General features: G+C 45.2%; 2 protein-coding genes across 4 annotated transcripts in view; both read left to right on the top strand.

Annotated features, from left to right (window-relative positions):
• The window catches only part of LOC122542638 (interferon-induced, double-stranded RNA-activated protein kinase-like), a 44,474-nt gene extending 43,008 nt beyond the window's left edge, over positions 1-1,466 (top strand). For both annotated transcript variants that reach the window (XM_043680642.1, XM_043680634.1), the window contains one exon: positions 1,456-1,466. The gene's annotated coding sequence lies outside the window, so the exon portion shown is untranslated. The remainder of the gene's footprint in view (positions 1-1,455) is intronic.
• An 876-nt stretch (positions 1,467-2,342) lies between these two features.
• Positions 2,343-19,988, top strand: part of LOC122542629 (interferon-induced, double-stranded RNA-activated protein kinase-like) — a 20,168-nt gene continuing 2,522 nt past the window's right edge. Inside the window, exons 1-5 of one of the 2 annotated variants that reach the window (XM_043680623.1) lie at positions 2,343-2,569; positions 6,235-6,360; positions 10,947-11,051; positions 12,281-12,343; positions 12,442-12,565. In XM_043680623.1, the coding sequence (XP_043536558.1) occupies positions 2,417-2,569; positions 6,235-6,360; positions 10,947-11,051; positions 12,281-12,343; positions 12,442-12,525 (531 nt within the window). In that variant the 5' untranslated portion in view covers positions 2,343-2,416 and the 3' untranslated portion in view covers positions 12,526-12,565. Of the gene's footprint in view, positions 2,570-6,234; positions 6,361-10,946; positions 11,052-12,280; positions 12,344-12,441; positions 14,144-19,988 lie in introns of those variants that run through there. The other variant, XM_043680617.1, reaches the window with a different exon arrangement.

Below are 19,988 nucleotides of genomic sequence, written 5' to 3'. Positions count from 1 at the left end.
TCTCTGTCCTGCTCCGCTCCCGGTCTCTGTCCTGCTCCACTCCCGGTCTCCGTCCTGCTCCACTCCCGGTCTCCGTCCTGCTCTGCTCCCAGTCTCCGTCCTGCTCTGCTCCCGGTCTCCATCCTGCTCTGCTCCCAGTCTCCGTTCTGCTCCGTTCCTGGTCTCCGTCCTGCTCTGCTCCCGGTCTCCGTTCTGCTCCGCTCCCAGTCTCCGTCCTGCTCTGCTCCCAGTCTCCGTCCTGCTCCGCTCCTGGTCTCCGTCCTGCTCCGCTCCCGGTCTCCGTCCTGCTCCGCTCCCTGTCTCCGTTCTGCTCCGCTCCCGTGTCCGTCCTGCTCTGCTCCCAGTCTCCGTCCTGCTCCGCTCCTGGTCTCCGTCCTGCTCCGCTCCCGGTTGCCGTCCTGCTCCGCTCCCGGTCTCCGTCCTGCTCCGCCCCCCGTCTCTATCCTGCTCTGCTCCCGGTCTCTGTCCTGCTCCGCTCCCATTCTCCGTCCTGCTCCACTCCCGGTCTCCGTCCTGCTCCGCTCCTGGTCTCCGTCCTGCTCCGCTCCCAGTCTCTGTCCTGCTCCACTCCCGGTCTCCGTCCTGCTCCACTCCCGGTCTCCGTCCTGCTCCGCTCCCGGTCTCCGTCCTGCTCCGCTCCCAGTCTCCGTCCTGCTCCGCTCCCAGTCTCTGTCCTGCTCCACTCCCGGTCCCGTCCTGCTCCACTCCCGGTCTCCGTCCTGCTCCGCTCCTGGTCTCCGTCCTGCTCCGCTCCCAGTCTCTGTCCTGCTCCACTCCCGGTCTCCGTCCTGCTCCACTCCCGGTCTCCGTCCTGCTCCGCTCCCGGTCTCCGTCCTGCTCCACTCCCGGTCTCTGTCCTGCTCTGCTCCCAGTCTCCGTCCTGCTCCGCACCCAGACTCCGTCCTGCACTGCTCCCAGTCTCCGTCCTGCTCCGCTCCCAGTCTCCGTCCTGCTCCGCTCCCAGTCTCCGTCCTGCTCCGCTCCCGGTCTCTGTCCTGCTCCGCTCCCAGTCTCCGTCCTGCTCCGCTCCCAGACCCCATGCTGCTCTGCTCCCAGTCTCCGTCCTGCTCCGCTCCCGGTGTCCATCCTGCTCTGCTCCCAGTCTCCGTCCTGCTCCGCTCCTGGTCTCCGTCCTGCTCTCAGACTCCATCCTGCTCCACTCCCGGTCTCCGTCCTGCTCCGCTCCCAGACCCCATGCTGCTCTGCTCCCAGTCTCCGTCCTGCTCCGCTCCCGCTCTCCGTCCTGCTCCGCTCCCAGTCTCCGTTTCACTCCGCTCCCGGTCTCCGTCCTGTTCACAGGGACTGGGAAGGTGTACAGAAAGCTGCCACAAGGTGGGAGGAGGGTAGGAAGAGGTTAAATAGCCCCTACGTCAGCAAAATCACAGCAGGTCTGGCTACTATGTGACTGCACCACTTAACAAATAACTTAGTGCAACTGAGAAAGGAGCTCCTGAGAACCAAAACGTAGCTACGCAAAATAGAGGTCCTCCTTGAGATAAAACTTCAGATCCCCCTGAAAAATAAACATATGTTTCATCCTGCTGACCTCCCCAAATTCTTCCCAATGGAATCTCCGCTGGAAGAATGGTTAAAATGTGAACGCTGATATATTGTTGGAGTTTCTGTGACACTGCCACTAAAGTTGCAACAGTTGATCTAAAGAAATTTCACCCGATTCCTGCACAAAATTACCCTCCAGTCCTCCTTCCCCCCCTGCTTTCTGCCTGCTAGCAAAGTCATCACGTTCTAAAGGGAGCAAATGCTGGCGAAACATAGAAGTCTGAAAGCATCTGTAGGGAGAAAACAGAGTTAATGTTTCACCTTCTTCAAAACATTCGCGATATTAGAGTCACTGGACTTGAAATGCTATCCCTGATTAGTCCCTACAGATGCTCCCAGACCTGCTGTGTTTTGCCAGCAGTTTCTGCTTTTGTTTCAGATTTCCAGTATCCACAGTTCTCGTTTTATTTTACAGGTGTTGCTATTTGCCTATGACACAGGTATTTTCCTTCAAAGCTCCGTATTCATCCACACATGCTGCACCTCTCCATTTGCCAACCATGCTCTCAGTTGCCTTACGCTCTTGAATTCTCTTCATAAACCTCTTGGTCTCTGCCTGTCTCTCTGCTCCTTTAAGACGACTTTAAAACGAACCTGCTCCGTTTCTAATATCTGTCTTTTGTGGCTTGATTTTGGATTTCTTAGATAATTGCTCCTGTGTTCTACTACATTACTGGATAACTGGAAAATGTTGTTCAAACTTCACCTCAAAATAAGAGATGCACCAGCTTTGGAAAGTTTAAACAATTTTTTTATTGTTCATACTTTTAAACGTCTGTTTCAATAAATCGTACGTTTGCATTTTAAATTAAGCTGCCGAAAAGGCCGCCAGTTCAAGGAATCCCTCTTTATTCAAATGGAGCTGTACGAGAAGAACTTGAAAGAATGGATACTGGAATATCAAAAGAATGAATCCACTCAGAATGGAGTTATTATGAACATTATTCATCAACTATTGGATGGAGTTATCTACATTCATCAGAACAAAATGATTCATCGGGACCTGAAGGTTAGAATAAATAACAGTACAGTCCAGGGACAGGCCTTTCAGTCCATCAAGATTGTACCAAAACATGACATTTTTCTAAACTAAGAACCTTTTGGGTCTACGCAGTCTGTCTCTCTCTATTCCCTGCCGATTCAAAGATCTGTCAAGATGCCTCTAAAACATTGCTGTTGTTGCTGCCTCTCAGTCTTAATGGCGTTAGTCTCTGACTCTGCTCAGTCTTTTACTTGCTGACCTATTGTTCTGGTTACCCTCCCACTTCCACATTATTTTAAACTTTCCTGAGCGATACGAAGACAGTGCCTCAGTGGTTAGCACTGCTGCCTCACGGCTCCAGAGACCCGGGTTTGATTCCAGTGTCAGCTAACTGACTGTCTGTGTGGAGTTTGCACATTCTCCCCGTGTCTGCGTGGGTTTCCTCCGGGTGCTCTGGTTTCCTCCCACAGTCCAAAGATGTGCAGCTTAGGTCCATTGGCCGTGCTGAATTGTTCAAAGTGTGTAGGCTAGGTGAGTTAGCCATGAGGAATGCAGGGATATAGGGGTAGAGGCTGGGTCTGGGCGGGATGCTGTTCAGAGGGTTGGTTTTGACTCCATGGGCTGAATGGCTTGCTTCCACACTGTAGGGATTCTATGGAAAGTAACAAACCTCCCTGCCAGGATATCGATGCCCCTCTGGTTTAGATGCAATCTGTCCTTCTTGTATTGGCCCAGCTATCCCAGAATTCATCCCAATGATCCTCCTATACCAGCTGAGTAGCCACATAGTTAACTGTGCTATCTTTCTATTCCTAGCCTCACTGGCATGTGGCACAGGAAGTAATCCTGAGATTAAAATGCTAGAGGTCCTGCTTTTTAACTTCCTACCAAACTCCCTGAACTCCGTTTCCAGGACCTCATCTCTCCTTCATCTGCAAATTTGGCTCAAGTTCTTTCTCTCCTGCCTCCAAGTTATTAATATAGATTGTAAACAGTTGGGCCTCAAAGACTGAAACCTGTGGCACCCCACTCGTTACATCCTGCTAAGTAGAAAAAGACCCATTTATTCTGATTCCCTGCCTTCTGTTGGTTAGCCAATTCTCTATCCAAGTTAATAAATTACCCCCAAGCCCATGGGATTTTAGCTAATGTATTAACCATTTGTGTTGCGCCTTGTCAAATGCCTTCTAGAAGGTCCACATATACCACATCTGAAGGATCCCCATGATCACATTGCTTGTCACACCTTCAAAAAAAACTTCTGCAAATGAGTCAAATGTGATTCACCCTTCCTGCAATCCATCAGTCAATGCAGTTTTATTTTGACTTTCCAAATGCTCCGTTTTTATTTCCTTGATGATGAATTCTAACGATTTCCCAACGACGTGTTAAACTGACTGATCTATGTTAAAAATCACACAAAACCAGGTTATAGTCCAACAGGTTTATTCAGAAGCACTAGCATTTGGAGTGCAGCTCCTTCATCAGGTGAACGTGCAGGTCAGGTGAACTGACCATGCTAAACTGCCCATAGTGTTGGGTGCATTAGTCAGGAGTAAATGTAAGGGAATGGGTCTGGGTGGGTGTGGACTTGTTGGGCTAAATGGCCTGTTTCTGCACTGTAGGGAACCTAATCTAGCGTATGTCTGCTGTTGTGGTGAAAGGGAATATAATTCCAAATAATTGCTGTGTGCGATTTTGGGGTGACACGGTGACTCAGTGGTTAGCACTGCTACCTCACAGCGCCAGGGACCCGGGTTTGATTCCAGCCTCGGCCGTGGAGTTTGCACATTCTCCCCTTGTCTGCGTGGGTTTCCTCTGGGTGCTCCAGTTTCCTCCCACAGTCCAAAGATGTGCAGGTCAGTGACTTGGCCATGCTAAATTTCCCGTAGTGTTAGGTGCATTAGTCAGGGCCAAACATAGGGTAAGGGAATGGGTCTGGGTAGGTTACTGTTCGGAGAGTCGGTGTGGACTTGTTGGGCTGAAGGGCCTGCTTCCATACCATAGGATGTAGGCTATCAGGCCCTGGGTATCTGTTTACCGCCAATCCCAATAGTTTGCTCAGTATTTTTCCTGAGTGATGATGATTGTTCTAAGTTCCTCTCTTTCCATAACCCCTGCATTAACTCTTACTATGAGGCTGGTACTAGTTCTGCACTATTAACTCGCCAGACTCATCCTCCAACATTTACTTGAGCTACTCTCTTCCCTTTTATTTACTTATAGAAGCCTTTGGTGTCCATTTTTGTATTTTGCACCAGTTTTCTTTCATAATTTACCTTTACTCTTTTTATAACTTTTTTGATTAACCCTTCCAATCTTCCAAACTGCCACTGGCCTTTGCAATATGGTATGCCTTAATTTTGTCCTTATATTATCATTAACTCCCTTGCTTAGCCATGTATTTTGTTTTTCATGTCTTACAGTCCTTTTTTCTGGGACATATTTTAGTTGGGAACAATTGTGTATCTCCTTAAACATCTGCCACTGGTCATCAACTGTTCTACCTTCTCATCTTCCCACTCAGTCCACTAGGGTCAGATCCGTCCTCATGCCTATGGAATTAACTTTGTTTTAACAAGTAGTAGTTCATTGCATGATAGCAGTTAGGTACAAGTTACATTGGTCATATAAATATAGTAACTGGGACAATGAGAAAGAGATCAATATTTGCTGTTACTCCTGTGAAATTCAATGTTGTTTTCCCACTTGAGTTCATTTGACATCAACATGTGCTTAAATCAAACCTCAGCATTAACCCTTTCAGACCCTTATACCCTAATAAAACAGTCTCTGCCTTCTTCCATTGTTTGCACATAATCATTGGATCTGTCTGCACCTAAAATTAAGGTTGGATGACTCTGCATCCCTTTATTTGGTCTCAACCAGTTTCAGTCTCCCCAGAGATTTTGGTTTCCAAGGCACAACTACAGTTCTGATTTCTGGGAGGGTCAGTTTCATTTTCTCATGTTTCCCTTTTCAATTAGTTTAAGCAATCTCTAACCCAACTAAAACAGATTGCCTGGTCAACACATTGCTGTTCATGGGAGCTTGCTGTGTACACATTTCTTGCATTCCAGGGGTGACTGAACTTCTTGGGATGTAAGGTTCTTTAAGGTGCCCTGAGATTGCAAAAGCTTTAGAAATGCACAGATTTTTTTCTTCCACTTTCTTATTTTCATTCCTTTTTTCCGTGCCTCCTCTCTTTCCTGTCCTTCGCTTGCTCCTGCTCATACCTAGCCTTCAGGTATCGCCTTTCAGCAGTAATTTTTACAAACACAAGGGTTTCCTGATTGTTAATAAATGAATATTGTGTTAGATTCTGCACAGCAAAACTAAGGAAGGATCTATTCACCAAAACTGTTTCAAGGATGAACAAGGTTAAATTCTGAGGACAGGATACGTAGATTTAACTATTCCCTCAAAGATAGAAGAGTAAGCAATGATCTAATTGGAGTATTTAAAATGCTTAAAAGAGTCGATACTTACTGTCTGTTTAATGTGTATCCTCTGGTAGGAACCCAGATTAAGTGGATATAACCCTAACTGGAGAGCTGGGCTATTCAGAAGTGATGGGTGAAATCATAGCCATATGATTGACTGAATTTTTCTATTTGTCTTTAGAAAGTAATGTTTTACAATGCATTAAATGGATTGAAATTTCTATTTTAAATTTATCTTGGTGAAAAAAGCCAGCAAATATCTTCCTTAAAGGAGAGATCATAAAGATTGGTGACTTTGGTCTTGTTACAACGATGAATGAGCAGGAATCACTGACCAGACACGTTGGGACACCTTTATACATGAGTCCAGAACAGGTAAGGAAAACAGGCTGAGTCTGTTCCCATCACAGAGGTTTTGTAAAAGGGAAGCATAAAGTGACAACAGTACAAAGGGAGATTATTTGGTGCATGGTGCCTCTGCCAGTTCTTTGATAGAGCTACCCAGTTAGTCTTAGTCATTGCTGTTTCATCATAGCCCTGCAAAATTCTCCCTTTTGCGCAACTAGCCAAATTCCTTTTGTAAAGTTACTGTTGAATACAATTTTATTTGTTTTTGGGGTATGGGTGCCCCTAGCTGGGCCAGCATTTATTGTCTATTCCTGGTTGCTTTTCAAGTGTTGGTAGTGAGTGCCTTCTTGATCGGCAGCGATCCATGTGTTGTAGCTATATCCACAATCCCCTTAGGAAGGGAACTCCAGGATCTTGACCTAGCAACACCGATATATTTCCAAGCCAGGATGGTAAGTGGCTTGGAGGGGGCATGTTGGTGGTGCTGTTCCCACATATCTGTTGCGCTTGTCCTTCTGGCTGGAAGTGGCCATGGGTTTGGAAGGTGCTATCTAAGGAATCTGGGTGAATCTTTGCTATGCATCCTGTAACAATGCCCACTGCCACTCCTGACTGGACTGAATGTTAAAGGTGGTGAGCTGCTTTATCCAGGAGGGTGTTAAATTTCTTGAATGTTATTGGAGCTGCTCCGTCCAGGCAACAATAACTCTGTGCACAGCTCTAACCACACGAATTAGACAAGGAAAGACTGGAGTGAAAGCAATGATTTATAAAACAGATGAGAACTAAAAAGATTATAGTTATTGTGAAAAATAAACTGGTTGGGAGTTTCTCCTTTAGCACTGCAAAACTTTTTTCTCTCAGGAGATCATTAGTGTTTAGGATGTTCCTCTCTCAGGATCAGTGAAGCTGAGTCAAAGATTATTGATTATGGGGGAGCCAAGGCTTAATGGGACAGTAGGGGGCAGATAGGAAAGAAAGTGGATCTGAGGCCACATTCTGAACAGCCATGTTTTTTTAGAAAGGTAGATCAGACACAAAGGGCTAAATGGCCCCAATTGTGCACTTCTTTAAAAAAATTATCTTATTAAGACTTTAAAATGATGAATGTGATGGCAGTGTGGATGGGGACAGAATACTTCCATTTGTAAGAGTCTGAAGGTAGGGACCTCGGTGCGCAATACCTCAGGAAATAAGGAGAGAATTCAGAATGTAGTTGGAATGTGGAACTTGCCACCAAAGGAAACAGCCATCAAAAAGGGAATGTCACCAGCGGCCCTGACTGCCAGTGCTGGGCTACCTCTGTCCCCTGTAATATCACACTGACATTCTGCAAGAATAGGTGAGGTGTGATTTTACAAGGCAGCAGATCGCAGATTTAGTGAGTATTTCCTATTTATCAGGATTTGGGAGCTGGCCCATCAGAATGGGAGTTAGAAAATGTTACATCAGTTTTTAAGAAAGAAGAGAAAGCTGGGATTTACAGCTCGGTTAACCTAATGGTCATTTTTTTGTAAATGCTGAATCTATTATGAAGGAAGTCTTAACAATACACTAGGGGTATAGTGTGATTACAACAAATAAACATGGTTGTCCTAAAGGAAAATCCTAATGGATAAAAGATTGGTTAATGGATACAAGTCGGATGTAGGCATAAATAAGACCTTTACAAGTTGGCAAGCTGTGACTAGTGCAGTGCCACATGGTTGAGTACTTGGACCTCAGCTACTTACAGCCTATATTTATGGCTATAGGAAGAGTAAATTGTCTAAATTTGCTGTGGATACATAGCTAGGTGGAAGGTCAGCTGTGAGAGGATACAGAGAGGCTACAAAGATTTTAAAGTTAAAGTTAAGTGAGTGGGCAACAAGATGGCACATTGAATACAATATAAGGAAGTGTCAGGTTATTCACTAAAAATGTTTCAAAAGATGTGAAATTTTAAAGTGTTCAGGAGACTTTGGATGTTCTCATATGGGAAATGTACAAAGTTAGTATATCTGTGCAGCATCAATTAGGAAAATAAATTGCATATTGGCCTTTGGTGCAACGGGATTGGTGGATGTGAATTTTTTTAAAACGTCTTGCTACAATTGTATTGTGTTTTGGTAAAGGCCACATCTTGAATACAGTGGGTAGTTTTCATCTCCACGTTCACAGAAGGGTATAGTTACATTGGAGATAGCACGCCAAGGATTCACTAAATTGACCATTCAGATGAGGGGCTTGCTTCTGATGAGAGGGCTGAGTAAATTTGGTCTATTCCCTTTGGAGGTTCGAGGGATCAGAAGCAGTTTCATTGACACATACGAGACTTTGACAGGGCTTGTCAGAGAAGATATTGATTATTTTCACTGGTCAGGAAACGTGGAGGTACTGTCTTAAGATAAGGAATCAATCACTTAGAACTGAAATGAGTGGAAATTCAGATTCAAATCACTCAGAGTTGCGAATCCATGGAATTCTCCTCCTCAGCAGACTGGGAATACCTGATTGTTGAATATATTTAACACTAAATTAGACAGAATTTTTGTTTCTCAGGAATCAAGAGATATGTTGAGTAGGTGGGAGAGGGAGTTGAATTTTAGAGTCATAGAGATATACAGCAAGGAAACAGATCTTTCAGTCCAATTTGTCCATGCCGATCAGATATCCTAATGTAATCTAGTCCCATTTGCCAGCACCCGGCCCATATCCCTCCAAACCCTTCCTATTTATATACCCATCCAAATGCCTTTTAAGTGTTGCAGTTGTACCAGCCTCCACCACTTCCTCTGGCAGCTCATTCCATACAAGCACCACCCTCTGCGTGAAAATGTTGCCCTTTAGTTCCTTTTTAAATCTTTTCCCTCTCGCCTGAAACCTATGCCCTCAAATTCTGGACTCCCTGACCCCAGGGAAAAGACCTTTGCTATTTATCCTATCCATGCCCCTCATGATTTTGTAAACCTCTGTAAGATCACCCCTCAGCCTCCGATGCTTCAGGGAAAATAGTCTCAGCCTCAGTCTATTCAACCTCTCCCTGTAGCTCCAACCCTGGCCACATCTGTGTAAATCTTTTCTGAATCCTTTCAATTTTTAAACATCCTTCCTATAGCAGGGAGACCAGAATTGGACGAGGCATTCCAAAAGTGGCCTAACCAATGTCCTGTACAGCCGCAACCTGACCTCCCAGCTCCTGGGCTCAATACTCTGACCAATAAAGGAAAGCATACCAAACACCTTCTTCACTATCCTATCTACCTGTGACTTTCAAGAAGCTATGAACCTGCACTTCAAGGTCTCTTTGTTCAGCAACACTCCCCAGGACCTTACCATTTAGTGAGTAAGTCCTGCCTGATTTGCCTTTCCAAAATGCAGCACCAAACATTTAACTAAATTAAACTCCACCTGCCATTTCTCAGCCCACTGGCCCATCAGATCAAGATCCTGTTATATTCTAAGGTAACCCTCTTCACTGTCCACTACACCTCCAATTTTGGTGTTATCTCCTATGTTCACATCCAAATCATTTATATAAATGTTAAAAAGCAGTGTACCCAGCACTGATCCTTGTGGCACTCCACTGGTCACAGGCCTCCAGTCCGAAAAGCAACCCTCCACCACCACCCTCTGTCTTCTATCTTTGTATCTTAGTTCTGTATCCAAATGGGTAGTTCTCCCTGTATTCCATGTGATCTAACCTTGGTAACCAGTCTACCACGAGGAACCTGGTTGAACACTTTACTGAAGTCCATTTTGATCACGTCCCTCACTCTGTCCTCTCAATCCTCCTCATTACTTCTCCAAAAGAATTAATCAAATTTGTAAGACATGATTTCCCACGCACAAAGCCATGTTGACTATCCCTAATCAGTCCTTGCCTTTCCAAATACATGTACATCCTGTCCCTCAGGATTCCCTCCAACAACTTGCCCACCACCGACGTCAGGCTCACTGGTCTATAGTCCCCTGGCTTATCCTTACCACCTTGCCTAAATAGTGGCATCGCATTAGTCAACCTCCAGTCTGCCAGCAACTCACCAATTGCTATCAGTGATACAAATATCTCAGCAAGGGGCCCAGCAATCACTTCCCTAGCTTCCCATATAACTCTAGGGTACACCTGATCAATTTCTAGGGATTTACCTACTTTTATGCATTTTAAGACATCCAGAACTTTCTCCTCTGTATTATGGACATTTTTCAAGATGGCGCTATTCATTTCCTTCTCCACAGAAAATATGGATGCAAAATATTTGTTTGGTATCTCCCCTGTTTCCTGCGATTCCACATATAGGGAGCCTTGCTGATCCTTAAGGGCTACTATTCTCTCCCTAGTTGCCTGTTTATCCTTAATGTATAACTTGAGTTCGGACACCATCTCATTAAATGATGGAGCAGGCTGAACAGGCCCATACAATCTCCACCTCTTCCTATTTCTCCTGTTCTCCTGTAAACAGCATGTAATACAACTTCTAATGGGCCAGAGCACTTTGTGGGGGTGTGACACCGTGCCTCAGCTGGGAGCTATTTGAATGAGTAACTTGGTGATGGGCAGAGATTCTTTGTGAGGAAATTCCAGAGCTGTCCTCAGCTGAAATTTCCACTTTGTTTTCCTTCTCTCGATGCAGCTTTCAGGCGAGGACTATAACCACAAAGTCGACATCTATGCACTGGGGCTGATATTCTTTGAGCTTCTGTTCATGTGCCATGGGACTGCAATGGAAAAAAGCAAGGTATCTCGATCACTTAAGATAACCATCCGGCAGTACGGGGGTGCGGGGGGAGCTGGGAATTTTCATTGGCCTGGGAGGAAGCATCTGGGCCAGAAGAGGGCACACACCGTGCTGATGGTCAACTTGAACCCTGACTGTCCGCATTAACTTGAGAAATCAGGTGACATATGAAATAGCCTTCTGAATAACACTATCATTGTGCAGCTTGCTTTCATTATCCTAAAACCCGGAGCAAAGTGTACAAACCAACAGGTTTGCAGACAGGGGCTAGCTGCAGAGTGCCCAGGGAGGGCACTCCATCACCTTCCTATTCACCCGTCCACAGTTTTACAGGTTCCTGGAGCATTGTTACCTCAATTGATGGCCACTTCAGGACTGTTTCCTGCTAGGTGTCAGTACTGAGGTCTGTAGGGTCAGCTCAGGGTAAGTGGGGAGTGGGAGGGCTCAGAAGGGCAGAAAAGGGAGCAGGGTTCCTCCTCCTCCCTCCCTCTCTGAGGTTCCTCTTCCCAATAATGGCCTTATGGGTCTGCTCCCTCCAGTGGGTGTTCACACTCAGCCCCACCCACCCACCAATAACACTCATTCCCTCTCCACCAGGACCTCCCTGTTGTAGGTGGGTGCCCTAACTGGTCTGGGGGCTCTCTGTGGTTCCTCAGACAGGTGGCACTGCCTGAGCCTGCAGCAATAGGTGCCCCTCACTGCTTCCAAGAGCCCTGCTGGCACAGTGGAGTTGTCAGCCAGTCCCAGACAGGGCTTCCTTCTAAGTGAAAGACAACTCTCAGTATCTAGCTAATTGACGCTCCATGGAGCACTAAACAGCTGCCGAGCAGTCAGCATTAATGGAGATCGTGCTGCCCCAAAATGTAAACCCTTGGATGGAGACACGTATAACTGAGTAATGACCTGTAAGCATGTTTCTAGCAACATTGCCCTTCTAACTGTGTCTAATCCTTGGGTCTAGATCCAATCTTTGATCTTTTGCAAAGTAACAGTAAGATTGGCTTTGATCGGCTCCTTGGGGCAGGAATGTGGTTCAGACCTGAACTGAATGCATAGATGTGTGTATTTTAGAAAAGACTTGGAAGTACTGGCCTCTGATGAATCCCTTTACAGATCACACATTAAAGACCCAATTACTTGCTGGTCTTCCCGTTGAGCTAATTAAGGAAAACACAGTTACAGCCAGTGGGGGAGTTGCTAATCTTGGTGTTTGTTTGTGGTTTATTTAGATTTGGAATGATGTCAGAAAGGGAAGCTTCCCTTCATGCTGTCTGAAGGACCCTGAAGTCAAGGTAACAGCGTCATGGTTTCAGTGTGATTCCGGATAATCATTTCTGTTACTTCACGTTAACAGTAAGTGGTAAACCTCTTTTGTGTCTCTCGTCCTCAGATTTCGATAATCCAAAAAATGCTCTCTCAGGCTGCGAGTGAGAGACCAGAAGCAAATGAAGTCAAGGAGAATCTGGAACTTTGAATCTTACAAAGCAATCAAAAAGCTTTTCCAGAAATCTGCAGTGAGAGGACTTTTCCCAGATAGCACACTAGAATTGAGAAGTCAATGGGTTGGTCACTGCTAGTCCTAACGATCAAAATTCAATAGAGCAATCTTTGAAACTTAATACTATCAGAACGCATAGAATGTTACTTTGTCTGCTAATTGGATCACTGTAAAGAACCTAGATTTAATCTAATGTTGTGAATGCCTGGCCAAATTACATGGTCTGCTCTCAAGTTTCTTGGCCAGGTATTTTGTGGGGTTTCTTCAGAACCGTAAGGTGCCCCTTTATAACCAAGAAGTACTTTTTAACTGATGGTCACTGTTATAATGAATGTGGTGACCAATTTGCATACAGTGAGAACCCATGAACAGCAACAATGACTAAACCAGCTGTTTGACTGCTGTTGAACGAGAGTTAAGTGTCAGTCAGTACTAAGGCATATGCTCAGAACTCAATTTTCAGAGATATGCAGGTGATAAAGACCTCAGGAATTTCAGGCTGTTTTATCAGAGTTGAAAAACTGCAGAGATCTCTTTGGGAGAGTAAAGTGGAGGGCAGCACAGCAAAGGGTCAGCCGTGGGAGTAACTGGATGGTTGGGTGGTTGAAGTTGAGTTGTAGTGTGAGGATCGTATAAGACAGATACGTGTGAGCTCCTGGTGAGAGCAGCTGCAAGCAACAACACCAGTCATTTTGTCCCTATTAGCTTTGAAGATGTTTTCTCAGACTTTCAGAGGAGCCAAACTGTTTCTTCACAGTACAGAGTGAGGAAATTGGCCCCGTCCGTCAGTGTGTTGGTGTGAATTTGAAATGCACAAGCAGCCCTTCACTAGTAAGTCTCTGTTGTATATGTCTGTTGGTGTTGGCCATGGTTCATGTATAGCCTGAGAATGCATAGCATTCTCCCCTCTCAGTCAGGGACTTGAGGACAAATCACTTTGTGCTGCTGGAGGTGAACTGGGCTCTGTCTATCTGCCTAGGTAGACAACAAAGGAGAGGGGGAGTTCTCCTGACCCCTCAGCTAAGATTGCTAGAACAAATTATCTGTTTATTATCACGTTATGGGAATTTTCTGTGTCCAAAATGGCCACCATAGTTCCTGCACTATGACAGTGACTGCACTTCAAAACATTTATAACTCTGCACTCTTCTCTGTCTGAGTTTAATGATTCCACCATTGATGGCCATTCATTCAACTGCCTGGATCCAGCGCTCTGGAATTCCGTGGCTCACACTGCTCTGTCTCTCCTTTTAAGGTAGTTCTTTTGACCATGGACTTGAGTAAAGCCTCTTACAAGGTTCCACATGGTAATTGGTAAAGTTTGTAAGTTTACTCGCTGAGCTAGTAGATTTCTTCTCAGACGTTTGTCACCATGCTAGGTAATACCATCAGTGAGCCTCCGATGAAGCACTGGTGTTCTGTCCAACTTTCTATTTATGTGCCTTGGTCTGTTGTGGTGGGTGATACCATCTCCGGTTCTTTTTCTGAGAGGTTGGTAACTGGGGTCCAAATCATTGTGTTGATTGATGGAGTTCCGGTTTGAATGCCAGGTGTCTAGGAATTCTCGTGCATGTCTTTGTTTAGCACTGTCCCAGGATGGATGTGTTGCCCATTCGAACTGGTGTCCCTCTTCATCTGTGTATATGGATACTAGTTATAGTTGGTCATGTCTTTTGGTGGCTAGTTGGTGCTCATGTATCCTGGTGGCTAGTTTCCTGTCTGTCTGACTAATGTAATGTTTGTTACAGTCCTTGCAGGGTCTTTTTGTATGTGACATTCATTCCTCTGGCTGTTGGTACAGGGTGCTTTAAATTGATCAGGAGCTGTTTCAGTGAGGTGGTAGGTTTGTGGGCTACCATGATGCCGAGGGGCTGGAGTAGTCTGGTCGTCACCTCCAAGATGTCTTTAATGTATGGCAGGGTGGCTACAGTCTCTGGGCATGTTGTGTCTTCTTGTTTAAGTCTGTTTTGCAGGAATCGGCAGACGTTGTATAGGCTTTCAAGGACTGCAGCAAACATTACATTGGACAAACGGGCAGGAAACTAGCCACCATGATACATGAACACCAATTAGCTACCAAAAGACATGGCCAACTATCACTGTTATCCATACACACAAATGCAGAGGGACAACAGTCCGACTGGGACAATACATCCATCCTGGGATAGGCTAAACAAAGACACACACAGGAATTCCTCGAGACCTGGCATTCAACCCAGAACTCCATTAACAAACATATCGATTTGGACCCTAATTACCTACCTCTCAGAAAAAGAACTGGAAGTGATGGCGCCCTCTTGAAATAGCTGAGAGCAAATCTAACAGTTCAACGAGCAAACCTAAAACCTGGGCTACAAATCTTCTCTAAAATTGCAAACACTAATTGGTAAAATTTGATCACATAGGATTCAGGGTGAGCTTGCCAATTGGATATAAGATTGGCTTAATGGCAGGAGACAGAGAGTGGTGGTGGAGGGGTTTTTTTTGACTAGAGGCCTGTTACGAGCATTACTACCCAGGGATTAGTGCTGGGTCCGTCTTTGTTTGTCATTTATATATGTTGGTGTGAACTTGAAATCCAGAAACAGCCCTACACTAGTAAGTCTCTGTTGTATATGTCTGCTCATGTATAGCCTGAGAATGCATAGCATTCTCCCCTCTCAGTCAGGGACTTGAGGACAAATCACCTTGTGCTGCTGGAGGTGAACTGGACCCTGTCTTTGTACATAGGTAGGCAACAAAGGAGCAGGGGAGCTCTCCTGACCCCTCAACCAACATTACTATAACAAATGATTTGTTTATTATCACTTTATGGGATCTTTCTGTGTCCAAAATGGCCACCATAGTTTCTACACTTTTACAACTCGAACTCCTAGATGATTATAGAGAAGGCATGATTAGATTAGATTCCCTACAGTGTGGAAACAGGCCATTTGGCCCAAAAAGTCCACACCAACGAGTAACCTACCCAGACCCATTCCCCTGCATTTACCCTGACTAAAACACCTAACACTATGGGCAATTTAGCATGGCCAATTCATCTGACCTGCACATCTTTGGATTGTGGGAGGAAACTGCAGTACCCAGAGGAAACCCATGCAGACACAGGGAGAACATTCAATCTCCATGCGGACAGTCACCCAAAGCAGGAATTGAACCTGGGTCCCTGGCACTGTGAGGCAGCAGTGCTAACCACTGATCCACCGTGCCACCCAACTAACTACATGGTTAGTAAGTTTGCAAATGACACCAAAATTTGTGGTAGAGTGGACAGCGAAGATGAGTACAAAAAGATCTTGATCAATTGGGTCAGTGGGCTGACAAGTGGCAGATGGAGTTTGATTGGAATAAATGTGAAGTATTGCATTTTGCTAAAACAAACAAAGGTAGGATTTATACAATTAAAAGTCGGGGCTTAGGCAGTGTTGTTGAACAGAGAGACCCAGGGGTTCAGGTACATAACTCTTTGAAGTTTGTGTCACAGGTAGACAGGGTGGTTAAGAAGGCATTTAGCTCTCTTGCCTACATTGATTAGACCTTTGTGTAGAGGAACTGGGATGTCACGTTGAGGTTGTTCAGGACATAGGTGCGGCCTCCTCTAATCATCCAGTTATAGGAAGGATATTATTAAGCTAGAGAAGATTCAGAAAAGATTTACCAGGATATTGCTGGGAAAGGAGGGTTTAAGTTATAAGGAGAGGCTAGATAGGCTGGGACTTTCAAAGATGGTGCCAGGTGTGGGAGAATGGCTTCATGAGGACTTTAACAGAATCCTAGAGGATGTAACTGTCAGAAGAGGTTGCGCTGGTACAGAGCTCTTTCCTCTGGACAAGTTTAAGAGGGGCCCTGATGGAGATCTTTAAAGTTTGGAAGAGGTTTGTCAGAAAGGACTTGGAGAAGCTTCTGGTGGAATTTGGAGTGAGTTATGGCAAGTTTCACATTTGTTTTGGTTTTTAACTGCCCAAAGTTTATTGACACCATGTTCATTGTTTGGAATGTCCTCAGATGGAAAACTCTCTGTGAGGACAAGTTTTTCTGAGATTCGGACCTCATCCCTGGGATCATTCTCTTCACTCTCTCTCTCAGGCCCTGGCATTCTCCTTGCAGGCCCAGATTTGGATCTGTCAGGCTAGAGTCTGAACAATGTTTACTTAGATTTAGCATTTAGACTTGCTAGCTTTTATCTTTTCTGACTCTACTTATGGAGCCAGGGATGCTGCTTTCTATTTGAAGCCCCAAGTCTCCCAGTTCCTGCACCCATTTTGAAATGGTGTAATTTAATTGATATTTCCTGAAGCCATTCCTCCTTCTAAAAACGATATTACATCACACTTTCCTGAATTTGATTAGCCATGTTTATCCATTTCAGTTTCTCCCAGTGTTACCCCATCAGCCTGTTCAATGAGCTGACTAAAGAACAACTGAGTCAATGACAATTTTGAACAAACCCATGCTTTCATTTTTAGCCCACATTTCCCCAACTGTCAGTTCATTTTGCCTTTAGTTAGTGTCTCTTAAAGTTTATCCCTCTGAGTATATCCCCTCCTTCTTTCAACAAGGATATAATGTTCGCGATAATCTGCTGACAAATCCACGGAGAACTGGAAAACCAGCCACCACAATTCCCATCTCCCTTCCCTCTACAGCTCAGGCTGTAACTTATCCAGGCCCAGTGACTTCTCTGCTTTGCACACTGGCAGCCTTTTCAGCAACTTGTCTTTGTCTAGTGCCCCATCTTTCCTTACTATTGGCAAACTGAACAACTTGCACTTCTCTGGGGCTTTCACAGGATCCAATGTTACTTGCCACTTGTCTGCTTACTCCATCGACTTGTCTATTTTCTTTTAATTTTCGACACTTTACATTTGGATAGGTACAGTTTAGAGGGATATGGGCCAAAAGCCTATCCCTCTGAAATGGGACAAGTTCAGTTTAGGAAACTGGGTCAGCATGGATGAGTTGGGCCAAAGGGCCTGTTTCCATGCTGTATTACCCTTTTGCTGTGTAGCCATAGTCCATAGGGGCTGCTCTCTCATTTGAGAGAAGCTACTGGTGGTGATTTAACCTGAGGCCCACCAGACCTCAGGCGAGGGAAGAGGTTGAGAAGCAGAATCCTTCATAGTAACCTCAAACCGGTGATGGGAATTGAACCCACACTGTTGGCATCACACTGTTCTCCAAACCAATTACTCCATGATTATTGTCCCAAGTTTGTTTGTAGTGGTTTTACTCACCAAAATCTGACAGGTGAGTCACATCAGAGGATGTGAGGAACAGGCTTGGTCATAGTCATGAAGTCATACAGCACGCACACAGACTATTTGGTCCAACCATCCACGTCGATCATAGTTCCAAATTAAACTAGTCCCACCTGCCTGCGCTTGGCCCATATCCCTCCAAACATTTCTTCTTCATTTACTTATCTAAATGTCTTTTAAAAGTTCATGACACTTTTGAGATGGAGTAAACTATGACAAGTCATGAACTACAGTTCAACTCTATAAAAATTGTGGAGGAGTAGATCATAGTCAAAAAGTGTGGTGCTGGAAAAGCACAGCAGGTCAGGCAGCATTTAAGGAGCAGGAGACATTTCAGCCATAAGCCCTTCATCAGGAATGTGGGGTGGGGGTTTGTGATGTTAATGCCGTGTGGTTGGAAGGTCCCAAGGGTAGGTGGTGGAAATGGTGGAGGATGATGCGCTGTATCTGGAGATTGGTGGAGTGGAAGGTGAGGACGAGGGGCATTCAATCGTTGTTGCAGTTGGAGGGGTGGGGTTCAAGGGCGGAGGTGCAGAAAGTGGAGGAGATGTGCCGGAGAGTGTTGTTGACTGTGTGGGAGGGGAAATTGCGGTCCTTGAAATAGGAGGATATCTGGGGTGGAATTGTTCCTCCTGGGAGCAGATACGGTGGAGATTTTTAAAGGGCTCCCAAGTCATGCCAACTTGGTGAAAATCCAGGCCTGTTGCCTAGGAAATACCGAACAGGCTGGGATTCTTCTCTGGAAACAGGTCTTGAGATAGGAGGACTTTGGGGTGTGGGGGCACCCTGAGGGTGGAGGTGGGACCTGAGGGGGTCTTTTAAACAATGAGAAGGCTGAACAGAGTGGGTGTAGGAAAAACATTTGTGTGTGTGTGGAGCAGACCAAAATAAGGAATGTAAATTTGTGAGCCACTGGTACATCCAATGGGGGATTCTGTGGAAACATCTCTATCCAGAGAGTGGTTGGAATGTGAAGCATGCTACCATATGGAATAATACATTGGTACTTTTAAGTGGAAGCTGATCAAGGGTTATCCTGATTGGGTCAAATGAAGTATTGTGCGAAGCGGTTCACATGGACCACAAAGACCAGCAGAGATCAGATAGGCTGAATGGCCAGTTTGTGTGCTATAAGTCCTGTAAACAAAGGGCACCAACCAAACATTGCTCATAACATTATTTGGTGAGGGCTTGACATTAAAGAGCCATTTGAACGGTGGATCCCAGGTTTCTATGATATGGTGGACTGGATGAGTCATGCCCCCACGCCCTTTCTGCCTGTACTGTGGACCGTGGAGCTAGCTGGACATTTTGTAAGACATTTTGAAAGATCTGATGTAGCTGGTTAAACAAATACCACCCAGTTGGCTTCTTTCTGCATTGGCTATAGTTTAGTGTACTCAGAGAAGTGTGGATTGTACGTATACGCAATATACACACTGAACTCCATGCTCATTGAATAGACCTTCTAGTAACAGTTTATTGATAAATTTATGGTATGTGTTTCATTGCACAAACAATTGTTTCATGTCATCTACATGAAATTGTTTTTAAGGATTTGTCCCTGACAAGGAATGACCCTGTGAAAGCTCTTTGTTTTTTCAATAAAATTTAATAAATGTTGGTGATTGATGTTGGTGTCATTTGGAGTCAACGTACTCAGTGCTTGATGTATCTCAATAAAACCTGCTCCCTCTCTCTGAACACAACAGATTTGTTGGCTCTTTCAATGTCAGTTATAGATTCAGTGTTGGCATTACTCTCATTTCTGTAGAAGGTCATGGGTTCCAACACCTACATCCGCACATCTACTTGCACATCCTACAAGTATACCTATACCCACACCTACACTCTCACATACACCCACATGTACACTCACAACAGCGCCCAGGTCTAAACCCACACCTACACTCACTCCAACAACTACATTCACGCCCACATCTACACTAACACTGATATTCACACCTACACCCACATAAGCACTCACACTGATGCCAACACCCATATCGACAGTCACAGCAGCACTCACACTTACGACCGCACTGACTACACTTCAACAGTTAGTCACACCCACAGTAACACCTGCACTCACACTAACATCCATACCAATACTTGCACTCACACCCACAGCAACACCCATACCTGCAGTCACACCTACATTCACCCCAGCATCTATACTCA

Source organism: Chiloscyllium plagiosum, chromosome 3 (assembly GCF_004010195.1).
Source record: "Chiloscyllium plagiosum isolate BGI_BamShark_2017 chromosome 3, ASM401019v2, whole genome shotgun sequence".
Taxonomy (NCBI): domain Eukaryota; kingdom Metazoa; phylum Chordata; class Chondrichthyes; order Orectolobiformes; family Hemiscylliidae; genus Chiloscyllium; species Chiloscyllium plagiosum.
Note: the sequence above shows the minus strand (reverse complement) of the source record. Positions and strands in the feature narration are given on the sequence as shown.